A 17,784-nucleotide genomic window follows, 5' to 3' on the forward strand; every position below is an offset into this window, starting at 1 on the left:
ACATCCCTGCTGTCGGTCATAGAGCATACTGCTTGTAAGATCTCTCTCCTTATATAGGCCAATTTTTGTCATCTTTGTAAGGAAGATGAGAATATAACATCTTTCACTTAGTTCATATCCCATATTCCCCTCAAGCCTATCCAAAATAATCTTGTAATATAGCTACCAATTAGCATATGACATAGTGGTAGTACTGTGGTGTGACAAAACAGTGGGTTTTTAAGCCTGTAAAACTGTATTAATTATTTCTTGAAGTATATTTCTCTAGTTTGGCCAGCAAGTGGTGTATGTTTATGTTTGACTGTTCCCTCTTTAGTTAACATAGGTAAGAGGTAACCTGCAATGATATGGCCAGTTATTTTTAAAACTTGTTGTTCTGGGCTGATTGGAGAAAAAGCCAGTACATCCTAGCTGAATTTTGAGCTCCTAGGCCAGTCTTAGCCAAGGAGAAAAGAGAAAAGGATCTCTTTGCTGAGGCCCTGTGACTATTTTTTCAGGCATAAAAAACACTGTTTCTTTACAACACCGAATACATCTATTACTAAAACTAAGGTCTATGGACAAATTTATTCACAAAAACACTGCTGCTATATCTGCAAAACCTACAAAAAAGGATGACAAAACCAAAGCTGCACCCATGGGAGAAACCAAGATGGCAGAGCCCCATGAAGAAAACAGTGTGGTGAGTGAGGCTCTACTTCAGAGATTCACAGAGGCAGTGATCATGGTATTAGGCTCCAGAATTGATACACTCAATGTAAATTTTCAAATGCTATCAAGCTCTATTTTGAATTCAACAGTTGGGTCAGTGAAATTGAACAGAGACTGAGAGATACGGAGGACTCGCTAAAATAAACAATGGAGGAGCTTTCATTGTAAAGAAAAATTAGATGACTTGGAAAATAGATCCAGAAGAAATAATATAAAGCATTGTCGGTCTACCTAAAACAGCTTCTTGTTTTCCTTGAGAAGTAGCTATTGGTGGAGTTGCTAAAAGACTCTCCTCTAAGCCTGCTGCAGCTACAGCGAGCCAACTACATGGGCAGAAAGGAAGAAATAGCTGCTAAGCCAAGGATTGTGATTGCCCAAATTCTATTTTAGACAGCTCAAGGAACTAAGATATCAAAATTGCCGCATTTTACTATTTCAGGCCTACTTGGCCAATTTTGCACTTAAAGATCTTCTAATGAGGAATTTTAGACAGCACAAGGAACTAAGATATCAAAATCACCACATTTTAATATTTCATGACTACTCAGTCCATGTGGCTTCTCTACGCCGGGGGTATGCAGATGTCTGTAAATAGTTGGCTGAGCACAAAATGTGCTTTACAGTATCTGGCCTAAGGGACCAATGCTCAAAAGTCCCCATTAAAAACTGTGTCCATTTAGATTCATGGTAGAAGTTACTGATTTTGAAATAGCGAGCGATGTTCAAAGGAAATCGCATGCAAATGAAATTCATGTAAATTTAGCAAGCAGCTCAAAAGGGAAAGCACCTAGCATGTGAGCAGAACAGTTTCTCAGTAAGTGTCCATGTTCTATGCATGCCCAGGAATCTCGCTGCTGTACTCTCTCCTTTCCCCTGCAGTACTTGCTGGTTCCACCATCCCCGTCTCCTTTCCCCTGCAGCACTCTGATTCTGGCTCCACCTTCCTCCTGCAGTTTACTGGCCTTCCTGCAAGCTGCCCCTTATGATTTCACTTGCTGAAAGTTCCCCCAGCCAATTGGCTGTCTCCTTGTTTCACTGCCCCCCCCCCACCCCACTGACATTATAGGGGCTTTCCCCAGCCAATTGGCTGTTTGCTTTTTTTCTCCGCCTCCCCCAACTGACACTATAGGGGATTTCCCCTGCTGATTGGCTGTCTGCTTGTTCCTCCACCTCCCCCACCCCCAGGCTGACATCATAGGGGCTTTCCTCCAGCCAACTGGCTGTCTCAAGGAGGTTTAATGACACGCGCCTGCACGTCGTCAAAAGTTGAAGCTATCTCCTCCCCTCCATATTGGCCAGAACAAAATAATTACTATCGCTACTGAAAATAGGAAGCCTTTGATGTTTATATTCTTTTATTAAACCTCCTAGGTTTTGCATTCTCTCTTTTAGGAGGGGATTGGGGGTGGGGGATGTAAGGGTTGTTTGTGTGTGTGTGTCTGTCTGTGTGTGGGGGTTATATTCAAAACGTATTTGTCAGTGCTCCAGAGCTTGCTTTGTTATTTGCAGTGCTGTATTGTGGATTTTATTGTTGTGCTATATGCTTTTATTTTTTCTTAAGATTACAATAAAGCTATTTCTATATAAAAAGAAAAAATAAAGGCATATAGTGCAGCACTGAAATCCACAATACAGCACTGCAAATAACAAAGCGAGCTCTGAAGCACTGACAAATACAGTTTGAATATAACCCTACCCCCTTCACAGACCCCTCGAAAACTCCCCAAGCCCCCCCCCCCCCCAAACTTCAACAGCTATAGCAATTGTTCTGTTCTGGCAAATATGACGGCAAGCTCCGCCCACTGCCTTCCGCCCAGATAATGGGCCAGACAGGATCATGCTGGTTCCTGTCAGTAAACCTCCTTGGCCTATCTGCCCCTATGATGTCAGCTGGGAGGGGGCGGAGAAACAAGCAGACAGCCAATCTGCTGGAGAAAAGCCCCTGTGATGTCAGCTGGGGGGGGGGGGGGCTTTCAGCAAGGAAGAGATTCTCAGGTGAAATCACTGGGGGCAGCCTGAGTGAAGGCAAGTAAGCAGGAGGAGGAAGGTGGAGCCAACATCAGAGCAATTTGCTATTGAAAAAAATATCTCCTCCTTGCTGAAAGCCCCACCCTGCTTGTTCCTCCACCCTTCTTAAGCTGTTTTCTGCTCTCGGACAAGTTTTGCTATTGAAAAGTGCAAGCAGAGTGCATCTCCCAGATGTCGCCCTCAAACAACGACAACGCCAGACCTCACGGAAAATTTTACATGTTAAAGTTAGGCGCTTCTTTCAATGCATCGCTTGGAAATAACTGTGTATCGCTCAGAATGCCCATTTTAATACTAATCAGCTTGTTGTAATACATTTACATAGGATTATCGGTGTCTGCTACCGTGATCAGTAAGATCTAGAGATTACAATCAAATATCACTTTTAAGTTTTCATAGATTTTTTTTAAACTCTGTAATAAGATACACATCTAGGTTATACCTGGAAATGAATTATATGAATTTTAGGGAAAATATACCTTTTAGGCAATTATCGTTTAATAAGATTTTCTAAACTGCCTTTATCTGATGCACAGGTCCAGGCAGTGTATAGACTAAAATTTAAAAGAAGAAAAGAAAAAGAATGCCAAAATAGGAAAGTACATCACAAACAATAGCATACAACAAGCTTAAAGAAAGAAAACCAAATAGTTCACCTAGAGTAAACAGACTATGAGGCATATTTTCAAAGCACTTAGCCTTCCAAAGTTCCATAGGTTTCTATGGAACTTTGGAAGGCTAAGTGCTTTGAAAATATGCCTCCATGGGGCTCATTTTCAAAGCACTTAGACTTAAAAAGTACCATAGATTTAAAGTTATATGAAGGCCCATTTTTGATATGACGTCTAAGTCCGACTTTGGATGTTTTGCACAAAACGTCCAAAATACGAATAGGAAAGAAGTTAATTTTCGAAAAAGATAAACATCCATTTTTTTAAATACTATTTCGAACAAGGTTTTCTGCTTTGGACATTTTGTTTTTTTGGTCCATTTAAAAAAAAAACCAATCCCAAAACAATTAAGTGTAAAGATAGAAAATCAAGCCATTGGGATGTAGGAGGAGCCAGCATTTTTAGCAGACTGGTCCCCCCAGACATCACAGGAGAGTAATGTGGCACCCTAGGAGGCACTTTTGTGCACTTCATAAAAATGCTCCCAGGTACACATCTCACCTTTGCTCCCTTATCTTGTTCCTTGAGCCCTCCAAAACACATCGTCTCCCACTGCATACCACTGCAATAGCCTTTATGGGTGAAGGGGGCACCTATATGTGGATACAATAGGGTTTTGGTGACTTTGGGAGGGGTCATAGTTTCCACCATAAGTGTGAGAGGTAGAGGGAGATAGGGATCAGAATCCCCCACTCTATAGTGCACTGCACTAACCGCTACACTACTCCAGGGACCTGTATGATGGCTATAACATCTGAGGCTGTCATAGAGGCTTGCAAGTCATATTTCTATTCATATGTTTTGGGGGTGGGAGGGGGGGTCATCCCTGATTCCCTCTAGTTGTCACCTAGTCATTTAGGGCACCTTTTTGAACTTCAGGAAATCACTAAAAACCAACCTCTTCAAAAAGGCCTACCCCAACGACCCAACGTAAACCTCTTCACCCAGCAGCACAGTATGACTATGACCATACTGAACAACACGCAATCTTCATCCCTTCCGACCCTCCACATATACCTCATATGATCACTATACAACCTTGTATTTGTTATCAACCGACTGGGCAAACGCCTTTGACGGTACTATGTAAGCCACATTGAGCCTGCAAATAGGTGGGAAAATGTGGGGTACAAATGCAACAAATAAATAATAAAAAATAAAATAAAAACAGGTCTAGCTCAAAACGTCTTAGCTTTAGTTTTGTTTTGTTCCACATCTAAGTCTTAGGAACGCCCAAATCCAGCCTCTAACACGCCCCCCTTGAGATTTGGACGCACTGTAAACAGAAAAGAAAAACATCTGAACAATAGGTTTTGAAAATACTGATTTGGATGTTGTTGTGAGAAAAATGTCCAAATGCTCTTTATGCCACTATTTAGGCATTTTTCTCTTTCAAAAATGAGTCATATAGTGCTATAACCCTAAGTGCTTTGAAAATATGTCTCGATATAAATCAAGTCAAATTATTAGACAACTGTATTACTGTTAACAAGATTGTACGTATTGTAATCCTTATTAGATTGGTTTGCTGGCTATGCAACTATAAATGTAATGGATCAGTGAACATATTGTGAACAACTTTTTGAGAAAACAAAAAGAACTAAAAAATGCATCTGAAGGAAAGACTTGATGAAGATTTTTTTTTTTCAGACCTTCACCAACAAAATAAAGAGAGAAACAACAACAAAGTGAGAAGATGAAGTCCATGTCTACTACTGAATATTTCTATTTTGTCATTTTTTTTAACCATATGCTGTTCAAGTGTTTGTTGGCAAATAAATTTAGTAAACATCTTTTTCCTCTGCATTCTTTATCATAACCATCACATTTCTCCATCCTTCCTAATTTGTGCATACTGACGATTCACCTCAAAGCATGGACAATAATCTATCCATCACTGAGAATTAAAAATGTAGCATATAATCACTTACTGTAAGAGGACAAGCAATACTATCAATGAAGTGTGACTTTCTTTTCTATTATTTGTATTGCTTATGCTTCTATTCCCCCTGCCTTTGCTCTTTCTTTGGTGGCTAAGGGTTCAGGAAGAGGTTTCCTCAGAAGCCAAACTAGCTATCCACCTAGCAAGTATCACAAAGGGGCTCAGGAACATAAGTAGCAAAAGGAGCTTAAATACAAGCCTGGATTTCATGAGTTCAAGGCTACCGATTAGACCATCATAACTCCTGATTTAATATATTCAAAGTTTTAAGGTACTATGAATGCATGCATTTTTACCTTTCTCCTTGTATAGTTTATTTAGTATAGGTCTTAAGCCAGCTGTATTATTTACCCATTCGATTATACCACATTCATCATTCAGTGGAATTACTGAATAGGTTCGGATATGGAGTTCCCGTCTACGTGATTCTGCATCCTTCCGCAAACACTGCAAATAAAAAATGGGAGAAGCTATCACGAACAGTTACATCAAGCAAGTATATTCAAGAAGTTAGAATTCCTATTGCATTTTCATTCCTACAAATATACATTTTAACTCTCAACTTGTCAGTGCTACATAAGTCTATATAAAATCTAACCTTCCCCAAGGAAAAACTTCATAAGAAAATGCTGAAGTTTTTTTTTTCTGGTTGCATATAATTTAACTCTTCCAGAACCTCATGTTAAACAGGTCCAAGTTAAATAAAAGTATAAGCTATTTTAAGGGCAGATTGCAACCAAAACATTCACAAATACATAAGGAGAAGGCTCCAGCTCTAAGCTTTGCCCCAACTACTATAGCTTGAATCTAAATTTTCCTGCTAGGATACTTATTAGTGGCTGAACACTTGCGAAATAGAACAGTACAAGGTAGTCCTGTTAAACTGGTATAAATGTATGGACATTCTGAAGGCCATATAAAGATTTAGAGGAGCAGATGGGGCATGCAACTATCTCAACTAAGTATGTTAGCACACGGGGCAACAAGCATCTGTTGGTGGCTCAAGCATGCATTACAGTTATTATTTTCTGCTCACCCCTCCCCCTTCCTTCCCAGGGGTCTCACAATCTGGACAGCTGCCCCCTTGTCCCCTCCTAATCATTTCCCTGCATTGCTGGTCTTCTAGCAGCTTTTCTGTAGCTATGGCATCTATTAGGTTCTGTTCCACAGTAGATATTTTTAGCAGTGATCAAAGGCCAGGCATCGAACAACAGTGATGCAGGACTATTTCTGGTGGGATATTCTTTCCTCACTTGCTTAGTAGTGAAGCAGATTCCTAGACTTTTTACATACGTACACACACCAACTTCGACAGAACACACTTCTTGTACTACAGAAGAATAGTAAATATTAAAAAGAAAAGGATGAAAAGGCCATTCTTCTATCTATAATCTAAGCTTTTGAGGATTAAATTGTATCTATTTTTAATAACTCTGATACCTTGTTTATTAGGGAATTAAACTCCATGAGTCTGCAGTCTTTTCTTAAATCATCTTTTGGTTTACACATCATAATATGTGATTTTCCATCCGAACCCTTTAAAGAAATCTTCTTGGGTTTCTGAAGAGAAGCCAGGATCTCTACCTGAATAAAAGACAGTAAAGATGCAAATTATGGATCACAAATTGACTAACATTGGCTAAAGAAATGAAGTCCAAAAGGCAGTCCGTAATGCTGAATACTACACAGCTTTGAAGAATGGTGCAAGTAGATTACCTAAGAGTTCAAGCACACTGGAGACTTGATGGCCAAAGAAAAATTTTATTTTTTGTAATCACCCGTTTTTCCTAGGCTCTTATTTTTATCGTAAACTATCTTTCTTATGTAACCAAAAGTATCAAACACAAAAGCAGCTTTCACTAAAGAATATATCTTCCTTGCAGTTCTGTCCCAGGCTTCACTGATACTCTCTTTGAAACAGGGTTTTCAACCTGGTAGCAAAGCAGCCAAAATGCCCCCCCCCCCCCCGCAAAGTTTATGCAGTTTGTTTCACTCTGTGGTTAATGGAAGAAGGTGGGAAAGGGTATGAGTATCAGGATTTTATGGAGTTTAGTTTAGACTAAATTTTAGTAATATTTTAATTTTTCACACTACTTTTCACATCTTTGGAAAATAAATAAGCAAGATGCAAAGTTTTTAAAAATATATTTATAAAGTTTTACATATTTAAAACAAGATAATCTCGACCAGAAAAATTTTCCAAATATTAAGAAAAAATAATATATTAAAAAAGAAAATACAGCTCAAACAGTTAAACAGAAAATAGGAAATCTTAGACCATGATAAAGGAATGAACACAAGAAACCCTAGGGAAGAATTACTTAAGAAAACAAGCAGGAAAAAGGACAGAAAAAAAAAATCAAGCAATACTTCACTATCCCTACAAACAGATTACATTTAAGTTACCAGATATTTATGTTTATTTCAGTCCTAGATCTTATAAAGGCTTGCAATTGTGATGTGATGGTTCATAGAAAATATAGGAAACGCCTTGTAGATGAAGAGTACACTTGCATGGAAAACGAAGAAATAACTTAGTCCCCAATGAGAAGGCCTTTTGCCAAAGGGCAAGAAATTGCTTCCTTCTCTCTTGGGTTTTTCTCAAGATATCTGGGTAAATTTGCAACTTACACCAAATAATTCAGAATCTATATATTGAAAACAGCATCTCTATCTTGTGCAAACACATATAAAATCACTAGTGTAGAGCTTTTAGCCACTATTTCCCCTAGAAGTCTCCAAAAGTCCAATAACATACACAGAGTCTTCTGATAAAACTTCTGCACCATCTGATTTTTTTAGGTGAAGAAACATAATATATGTGATCCACTGAGCGAAAAAGTACCAAAAATTGGATTACAAATAACGGATAAAACAGCTATAAGTTTAGAGAGGCAATTTTCATTTTTTTTAAAATTTAAGCAGGAAACTTAATTAAAAGAATCATCAAACATACAACATTTCATTTAGGTACCTAGAGGAATATATGCATTTTTGTAAATTAGAGAAAAACACCAGCAAAATACACAGCAAGAAACAAAGCAAAACTCCCACTCAGAGCACTCCAACCCCTCTCCACCGCTCCCGATCCCCAATACCTCTCCACATTACCCCCTAAAAGGCAAAGCACAAACAACATAAACCCAATATCAACCCCAACTACGCAACAGAAAGAAGAAAAGGAGTCTATATTTTTCCTTGCTTACTTAAGAGTCTTTCACTGGGAGACCAATAACTTCTCTATTTCACAAATATACCATAACAAATTATACCATTTAAGCACTGAAGGGCAACAAGCTTGCTTCCAGGAATGAGCAATCACTAAACGGGCTGCACTAAAACAGTGCTTTGCAAACTAACGGCCAGTGCTACTGGCTCCTGGAAGAGTCTTATTAAATAAAAATACAGCAGGATACCAGGGACTTGTATGCCCAAGCCAATGCTACAAACAAGCACAGACTTCCAAAAAGCAACTACCTTCCTGCAGGACCACTAAACATGACCCAAAGTACCAGGCTCACCACAAAGCCGCCAACACATAGCTGAGGCAGTAGCAAACATATAATGAAGTCTCACTAGAGTCAAATATCAGTGATAAATTAGCTTGGTATAATTCTCCTGAATATTCACGACTGGAGAGACCTTGACTGAAGCAATCTCCATAGCCTGCCAATCACAAGCCACATAACTAACTCCCAACTCAGTCTTCCATCTCCGACGATGCCCATATGCAATAGGCAAAGCATCCCTAAGATGGCAATAGAGCTAGGAGATAAGAAACTTAGTGCCACAAAATTCTGCACAGATGCCTTCCAAAAATGACTATCACCAAACAATTTCGCTTTCAAGTTGGAGGTAGTGAAAAAGTGAAGAAGCTGACGACAGACCACAAAAAAAAAAAAAAAAAAATCACTCGGAGGCAATTGATAAGTTTTAGACAAATTTGCAAAAGTAAAAAAAACTCTCATCAACCATCTGCCCCCAACACTCTAAAACAAGCTGCCTCCACCTAGTAAAAAATGATGGAATACAACCCAGCAAGCATGCAGGGCTGTAAGCAACCAGAGACAACCGCGACAAGTATTTATCCATTCTGGATTTATCCATTCTGTCATAGCAAAGAAAGAGAGTGCATGATGACCGGGCATAAAGGCAACTTTCATTTTTGAAAGTTTTGTATACTATAGGGTCAGTAAAATGGGACTATGTAAGTTTTTCACAACAGTCGAAAAACTGCAGGTACCTAAAAGCGGGGTATGTGATTTCTAGGGTTAATTATTTTTTTATTGATAAATATTTTTCATTTTTTAAAGATATATTTAGTCCATATCAGAGATTGAAATTTGGAAGGATTATGCAGTTGATATCCCTAGATCTTGTGGTATAAATAAGTCACATGCCCCACTTTTGGTACCTTTCATTCAGCATGTCATGTATGTAGTTAAGCAGAGGCATGGTGGGATCAAAAAATGTAAAATCTCCTTCAGGTACCTGTAAAACAGATCTTTAGATGGCACTGAAAGGACTTGTGGAAAGCTGAATATTCAAATGCCTAAATACGTTTTCCATATTCTCTATTTTCCGATGCTATACAGCTTTGTCCTCTACTAAAGCAGCTTGAACATCTTTGATTTGTTTCAATTCCTACACCATGCTTTCCACCTTAGTCTTAGTTGCTCTAGAAAGCTTCCCTTCTCCCTCAGACTTCTATGCTAGTTGTGCAGAAAACTGAGCAAATAAAGAGCAAATACAATACATACAAACCCACAAACATTAACACCCCAGGACACACCCTCCCTATCTCAGACAGCCTGAAAATTCTCAGAGTAGCAATCGATCGTAGTCTATCACTAGAGACCCAAGCGAAATCCACCATAAAGAAAATGTTTTTCTCAATGTGGAAACTCAAACGCCTGAAACCATTCTTCCCAAGGGAAATATTTCGTAACCTGATACAGTCAATGGTACTAAGCCATGCAGACTACTGCAATGGAATCTATGCGGGATGCAGGGATCAAATCATAAAGAAACTTCAGACCGCCCAAAACACAGCAGCCAGGCTTATATTTGGAAAAACGTGTTTTGACAGCACCAAACCACTCCGAGAAAAACTGCATTGGCTACCAATCAAAGAACGGATCACTTTCAAAATCTGCACAACTGTTCATAAAATTATTTACGGCGAGGCACCAGGATACATGACAGATCTCATCGACCTACCAAACAGAAACACCACAAAATCTACACGATCATACTTAAACCTCCACTACCCAAGATGTAAAGGACTCAAATACAAACCCACCTATGCATCCAGCTTTTCCTACTTAAGCGCACAACTATGGAACGCACTACCAAAAGCAGTAAAAACTACGCTCGACCACCTAAATTTCCGGAGAGCACTAAAGACAGACCTGTTCAGAAGAGCATACCCCACTAACCCAACATAAAATACCGAACACTTGTGATACAATGCAACCAAAGACCGTAATGGACATTACCTGACTCTTCCTCTCCTCTTCCTCTTTAGGTTCCTCCCAATTACCTATCATACCACAATATCACTTTGTATTCATTCATACCATGTATTTGTTCAGACCGGAATCGGCTAACGCCATTAACGGTAAAATGTAAGCCACATTGAGCCTGCAAAAAGGTGGGAAAATGTGGGATACAAATGTAACAAATAAATATTATGAATGGAATCCACTGCAGTCCATATGTCCTTCATAGTTAATGCAGAAGGATGAACTAATGGTGGCACAGCCGGCAAGGGAAGGAAAACACCCAATTCAGATGCTGGCTCCGTTCTTCCTCCTTGTTCTGTCATGGAGAGGTCTTCCAGGACAGCTGTTACCTGCACATATGGCTCTCCACAGCTGCAGTGTCTTGGGAGAAGGACATCACCCTACAACTGCTTGAGCTCTAGATGGATCCTCTTGCTTCTGGAGTCTTGCTCCTTTGTGCTCTGCTGGCAATGGGTTAGGGAGTTTGGGGGTCAGTGTTACATTGCTGCCTGAAGAGGAGCTGGTCTCTGGCTGGCTCCTCAAAGCCAGAACCCCAGCACTTATTTGAAAAAAACTCAGAATTAACTTCTGACCAGCTGGTAAGGTGGGGGTGGATTTTGGAGGGGGTTTCCGCAAATGAAGAATGGAAAATTAGAGAGCTCTCTCTCTCAATGCATCGGTCCAGCAACCATCTTGAGTCCTAAGTTTTTTTCCCCCCAATACATAAAATAAGGATTCCGTTACCATTACAGTACAGCAGTGCTTCTCAGGGTGCACAGCAAAGCATCAACTGCTGACTCAGTTCTTCTGTCACCCAGGATATAGGGAAGGTAAGAAAGAGAAAGAAAGGCCCAAGAACTCGGGAAAAACAGGTTTGAATCTCCTATGGGGGTTGGTGGGGGTGGTGATGAGAAGATGTTAAAATGATTGAAAAGGACATGGAGGGCTGAGGAGAGGGTACACAAACTGACAGATAACTTCAACTTTTCTTTCTTCTCATTCCACTGATATGAAAGCTTGAATGACCTGATGAACTGAAAACTCTGTAGTGGGTTTACAAATCTGAAAATCTGAATTCCTTATGAACTTTTGCTTTCCCAGTGTTTAAGTAAAGCAAAGAGGAAGACCTCGTTCTCCTGCCATGCCTGGCAAGTTCCTCCCAATGGCCTTTCTAACAAACTGCTGGCAACAAAATCACCAACAAAACCATGAAATAGCTTATACATGGCTCACCCCCATTCCCGCTTTTCAATATCAAGATATTAAGGTGTGAAACCAACCTCTGAGGTCTCTGGCTGGTAAAAACATCGGAGGATCCTAGACTCTTCCAGATATTCCCTGTGGTATGGATCTCTGATTCCTTTGTCCATCTTGGATCAACTGGGTGACCAGTTCTCCAACTGGGACCAGGAGCTATCTTACTAGCCTAGCCAAAAGCTGCACAGAACGCTTGCCACCATCTGCTAGAGACAGAGAATACTGGTGAGCTGTGCATGGTGCCCTTTATAGGGCAGAGCTCACAGCTTACTGGTTTCTTTTTCCATCTACTGGCTGATGGGCATAATCCATACACCTTAAGAGTGATCTGATGAGAATGAATATGTGGGATTGTACAAAATTTGATTTGGTGTGCTATGAGAAAGCTCAAAAAGATAGGACAAAGAAATAAAAATAATAGTAAAGTTGAGAAATACTGTACTGCAGAATGTAAGCTCATCAACAAAACCCGCTCCCCTGACCTACAGGGCCTACATTCATCTTCTATTGCACATCTAACAGTAGCGTCAATACTTTGGTATGAACTATATAAATAGAAAACACGGCAATTCTGTATTTCATTTATTAATGCTTGTTCATTAATTAATGGCTTTGTTCACTTTGAATTTAATAACAATTTCCACAAAGGAAAAAAAAAAAACCCAAACATTTTCAAACCAAGCTTTTGCTATTAATATCCATAATTTGAGATTTACCGTATCATCAAAACCAGCAATGTAAGCCCAGTGCCCAGGGAATGGGTCATGGTGAGCATGTGATCCAGGCATAGATGGTAGAGTAGGAATCATCACAAATTGTAATGGAATAAGGATCTGACTGAAGGTGGCCTCTTCTACCAGTCTCTTCAGCATCTTAAAGTGAACACTCATGCTTAACGTGCTGCTGTTTCCATCCACCTGGACAAGTCATAAAGAGCAAGCATTATCTTTAGGAGGTTATATGGAAGGAATAGCAATGTAGGAAGAGAGGCAGTATGCACACCAGTGCGACAACATTTTGGGCGTCAGCTATAATAATTCCACAGATTCCAAAAATGGAGCAGAGATAAGGAACACCCAATCCCAACATGTTTCACAGATACTTTTTTCAAGGGATCAGAAGAATATTTATAAACCCTTCAACCAAGCTCTGGCTGGTGTCCTTTAACAAGATATTACATTTGCAGTAGGTTAGAAAGAGAGCCTTTTCTGTTATGGGACCAACCTGATTCAATAAGCTCCCAAGATGAGAGTCCATCAGAAATGTAACTATCTTTATTTGTGTCAAAAGTGTAAAAACACGGTTATAGCATGTCGCACTTGGAGATACAAAAGTATGAGGCTTTTTAAAATCCATTGTTGATGTATATATTTATAGAAGGGAATGGAGAATTAGGAGGGGGGTTGTAAGAGGTATGTTATGGAATGCTTATATTTGTAATTTATGTATAAGTTATAAGCAATTAATAAATCACAGTATATAAATAAATGCATAAGTAAATGTAGACAGTTGCATTAGCAAACTGATTGACTAGACCCAAGGTTGGGAGGGATCCCTGGGTTTGAAGGGATGCTTGAGAGAGGGATAGCACGAACTTCTCAGGAGTTTAAAACCTTCTCAAAATATCAACAGTTTGAATTTCAGAGCTAGGAGCCTTAATTGTAGGGAGTGGCCTAATGGTTCGCACAGCGGGTTGCAGATCTTGGGAATTGGGTTTGATTCCCACTGCTCCCTAATGGTCAGCAGTAGGTTGAGATCCTGGGGAACAGGATTCAATTCCCTATGCAGCTCCATGTGACCCTGGGCAAGTCACTTAGCTCTTCATTGCCCCAGGTACAATATAATACTAGATTGTGGAACTGAAAGCAATCTCCGTGAACTTGGAAGATGTACTGAGCCAAATTGACAAGTTAAAGAGTGGATAAATCACCTGGACCGGAGAGTATACACCCCAGAGTATTGAAAGAACTCAAATATGAAATTGCTGATCTGCTGCTCGTGATCTGTAACCTGTCCTTAAAATCGTCCATAGTATCTGAAGACTGGAGGGTGGCCAATGTGACGCCGATTTTTAAAAGAAGTTCAGGAAATTACAGACCTGTAAGCCTGACTTCAGTGCCGGGCAAAATAGTGGAAACTATTATAAAGAATAAAATTACAGAACACATAGACAAACATGGTTTAATGGACAGAGTCAGCATGGATTCAGCCAAGAGAGGTCTTGCCTTACCAATTTGTTTCATTTCTTTAAAGGCGTGAATAAATATGCGGATAAAGGTGAGCCGGTTGATGTAGTGTATCTAGATTTTCAGAATGCTTTTGACAAAGTATGTCATGAGAGACTCCTGAGAAAATTAAGCAGTCGTGAAAGACGAGGCAATGTCCTTCTGTGGATTAAGATTTGGTTATTGGACAGAAAATATAGGGTTAAATGGCCCACTTTTCTCAATGCAGCAAGGTGAATAGTGGAGTGCCACATGGATCTGTACTGGGACCGGTGCTATTTAACATATTTATAAATGATCTGGAAATCAGAACAACGAGTGAGGTAATTAAGTTTGCAGATGACATGGAACTATTCAAAGTTGTCAAAATGCATGCGGACTATGAAAAATTGCAAGAAGACCTTAGGAAACTGGAAGACTGGGCATCCAAATGGCAGGAAATTTAATGTAGACAAATGCAAATGCACATTGGGAAGAATAATCCAAATCATAGTTATCTGATGCTAGGGTCCACTTTAGGAGTCAGAACTCAAGAAAAAGATCTAGGTGTTATTGCAGATAATACACTTAAATCTTCTGCCCAGTGTGTGGCGGCGGCCAAAAAAGCAAACAGGACGCTAGGAATTATGAGACATATGCAAAATAGGACCAAAAATATTATAATGCCTCTGTATCGCTCCATGGTGGGACCTCACCTCGAATATTGTGTTCAATTGTGGTTGCCGCATCTCAAAAAAGATATAGTGGAATTAGAAAAGGTACATAGAAGGGCAACAAAAATGATAAAGGGGATGGGACGACTTCCCTATGAGGAAAGGCTAAAGCGGCTAGGGTTCTTCAGCTTGGAGAAAAGGCAGCTGAGGGGAGATATGATAGAGGTCTATAAACTAATAAGTGGAGTTGAACGGGTAGATGTGAAGCGTCTGTTTACGCTTTCCAAAAATACTAGGACTAGGGGGCAAGTAGTAAATTTAAAACAAATCAGAGAAAATATTTTTTCACTCAACGTGTAATTAAACTCTGGAATTCATTGCCAGAGAATGTGGTAAAGGCGGTTAGCTTAGCGGAGTTTAAAAAAAAGGTTTGGTCGGCTTCCTAAAGGAAACATCCATAGACCATTATTAAATGGACTTGGGGAAAAATCCACTATTTCTGGGACAAGCATTATGGAATGTTTTGTACTTTTTTTTTGGGGGGGGGGGGGGGGGGGGGGATCTTGCCAGGTATTTGTGGCCTGGATTGACCACTGTTGGAAACAGGATGCTGGGCTTGATGGACCTTTGGTCTTTCCAAGTATGGCAATACTTATGTACTTATGAATTAGAAAAGGTTCAAAGAAGAGCGACCAAAACGATAGAGGGGATGGAACTGCTCCCATATGAGGAAAGGTTAAAGAGGTTAGAGCTCTTCAGCTTGGAAAAGGGACGGCTGAGGGGGGATATGATTAAGTCTACAAAAGCCTGACTGGTGTGGAGCAGGTGGAGAGGAATCGTTTTTCACTCATTCAAAAAGTACAAAGACCACTCAATGAAACTGCATGGAAATACTTTTAAAACAAATAGGAGGAATTATTTTTTTCACTCAAAGAATAGTTAAGCTCTGGAACCTGTTGCCAGAGTATGTGGTAACGGCAGTGTGGCGAAACATGGGATTTTCATGCCTGTGATTTGTATTACTGTTTTTATAACATGTATTTCTCTTGTTGGCCAGCAGGTGGTAACTGTCCTCTGCTTTAAAGCTGTTGCAGAGGCGACTGCTTTTCTTTCAGCTTAAGCTCTGAATGAAAGTAATCTGCACTGCTATTGGCCAAATACACCTCAGTGCTAATGCTCTGAGCTCTGATTGGCCCTGAAGTACAAAATCCGGCAAGAATGGGATGGATTCCCCCAGTGAAATTGGGGCAGTGAATCCAGACTGCCCCAATTTGACTGCCCCTATCGGACCAACCGTTCACTTGTCTATTACATTGTAAGCTCTTTGAGCAGGGACTGTCTCTCTTTGTTAAATTGTACAGCGCTGCGTAACCCTAGTAGCTCTCTAGAAATGTTAAGTAGTAGTAGTAGTCTCAGACAGAGTGTGTGTGTGTGGAGAATAAAGATCTCTGCACTGAGACCCTGTTCAAAAACTGTGAACAGTTATTTTCCTGAACTCCCCAGGTACCACTCAGGTAGAAAGAAAATTAATGTTGATACCTATTAATTTACCTGTTATTGTTTGCTATTTACCCCTGTTTTTTCACCGTTCACTCTTCCACTTTTCTGATAATAAACCTATGTTTATTAGCTCTGCTGTCCTGGACAGACTAAGAATCCTGGGGGTTTGTATTCTCAGTCTGTTTTCTAGGAACTATGGAACCCCTGGGATTGTGGCCCCAGTGTCCGTAAAAACCACAGGGGAATTAACTTGTGGGTGGGAGACTCGCATAGAGGCAAGCAAAACCCACATCATGGGGTGGAGGGTATGCCAGTGTAGAGCATATGCACAGGTGCAGGCAGGCCTGAGCAGTGCTGGGACAGATCTTTTAGGTGGCAGCAGGGTTAACCCCAGGTAGGTGCTGGTGTTTTGTGACAGGCGGTTAGCGTATCTGGGTTTAAAAAAAAAGGTTTGGACAAGTTCCTGGAGGAAATGTTCATATCTGTGATTGAGATGGACATGGAGGAAGCCACTGCTTACCCTGGGATTGGTAGCATGGAATAGTCCTACTAACTGGGTTTCTGCCAGGTACTTGTGTCCTGGATTGGCCACTGCTGGAAGCAGGATACTGGGCTAGATGGACCATTGGTCTGACCCAGTATGGCTATTCTTATGCTCTTATATGAGCCCATTAGGGACAGTACTAGTATCTGAAAAAGAAAATTGTAAACTGCTTAGGTCTAGGTGGTATATAAATACTGGAAATGAATAAAAATACATAAATAATTGGCAAAAAGCTCTTTATAACGTGTTATTTAATCTGACTACACACTTTTATCTAAAATTTACAAGGTGTGCTACAATAAAAACAAAGCAACATACAATATATCATAAAATAAATACAACTGATACATAATACAAAACAAAATCATCTAAGAATCCTCTTATCTAACCCACCCATTCTGGCAACTCCCCAACCATCAGAACAAGGCAATCAAAAAATACATGTGTTCTCTTGGTCAGACTATGGGGGCTCATTTTCAAAAGAGAAAAACATCCAAAAAGTGGCATAACTCTGCATTTGGCCTTTTCTGACCACAAAAACGTTCAAATTGGTATTTTCAAAACCAATTTTTAGACATTTTTCTATGAAGTCCGTCAGAAGTTCGTTTAAATCAAAAGGTGTGTTAAGGGCGGTATCTGGGTGTTCCTAACACTTGGACATTTTTCTGCCTTAATGGAACACAACTAAACATCCAGGGCTATAAGTTGGATGTTTTGGTCTAGACCTGTTTTATTAACAAGTAAGTCAC

The 17,784-nt window shown here is 40.0% G+C and overlaps 1 protein-coding gene across 1 annotated transcript in view; it reads right to left on the bottom strand.

The window, feature by feature from the left end:
- The window catches only part of ATR (ATR serine/threonine kinase), a 174,492-nt gene that overhangs the window by 10,716 nt on the left and 145,992 nt on the right, over positions 1–17,784 (bottom strand). Inside the window, exons 40-42 of the mRNA XM_030216335.1 lie at positions 12,830–13,030; positions 6,793–6,936; positions 5,649–5,799 (exon numbers count right to left, since the gene is read on the bottom strand). Of these exons, the coding sequence (XP_030072195.1) occupies positions 5,649–5,799; positions 6,793–6,936; positions 12,830–13,030 (496 nt within the window). The remainder of the gene's footprint in view (positions 1–5,648; positions 5,800–6,792; positions 6,937–12,829; positions 13,031–17,784) is intronic.

This window comes from Microcaecilia unicolor, chromosome 10 (assembly GCF_901765095.1).
Source record: "Microcaecilia unicolor chromosome 10, aMicUni1.1, whole genome shotgun sequence".
Lineage (NCBI taxonomy): Eukaryota > Metazoa > Chordata > Amphibia > Gymnophiona > Siphonopidae > Microcaecilia > Microcaecilia unicolor.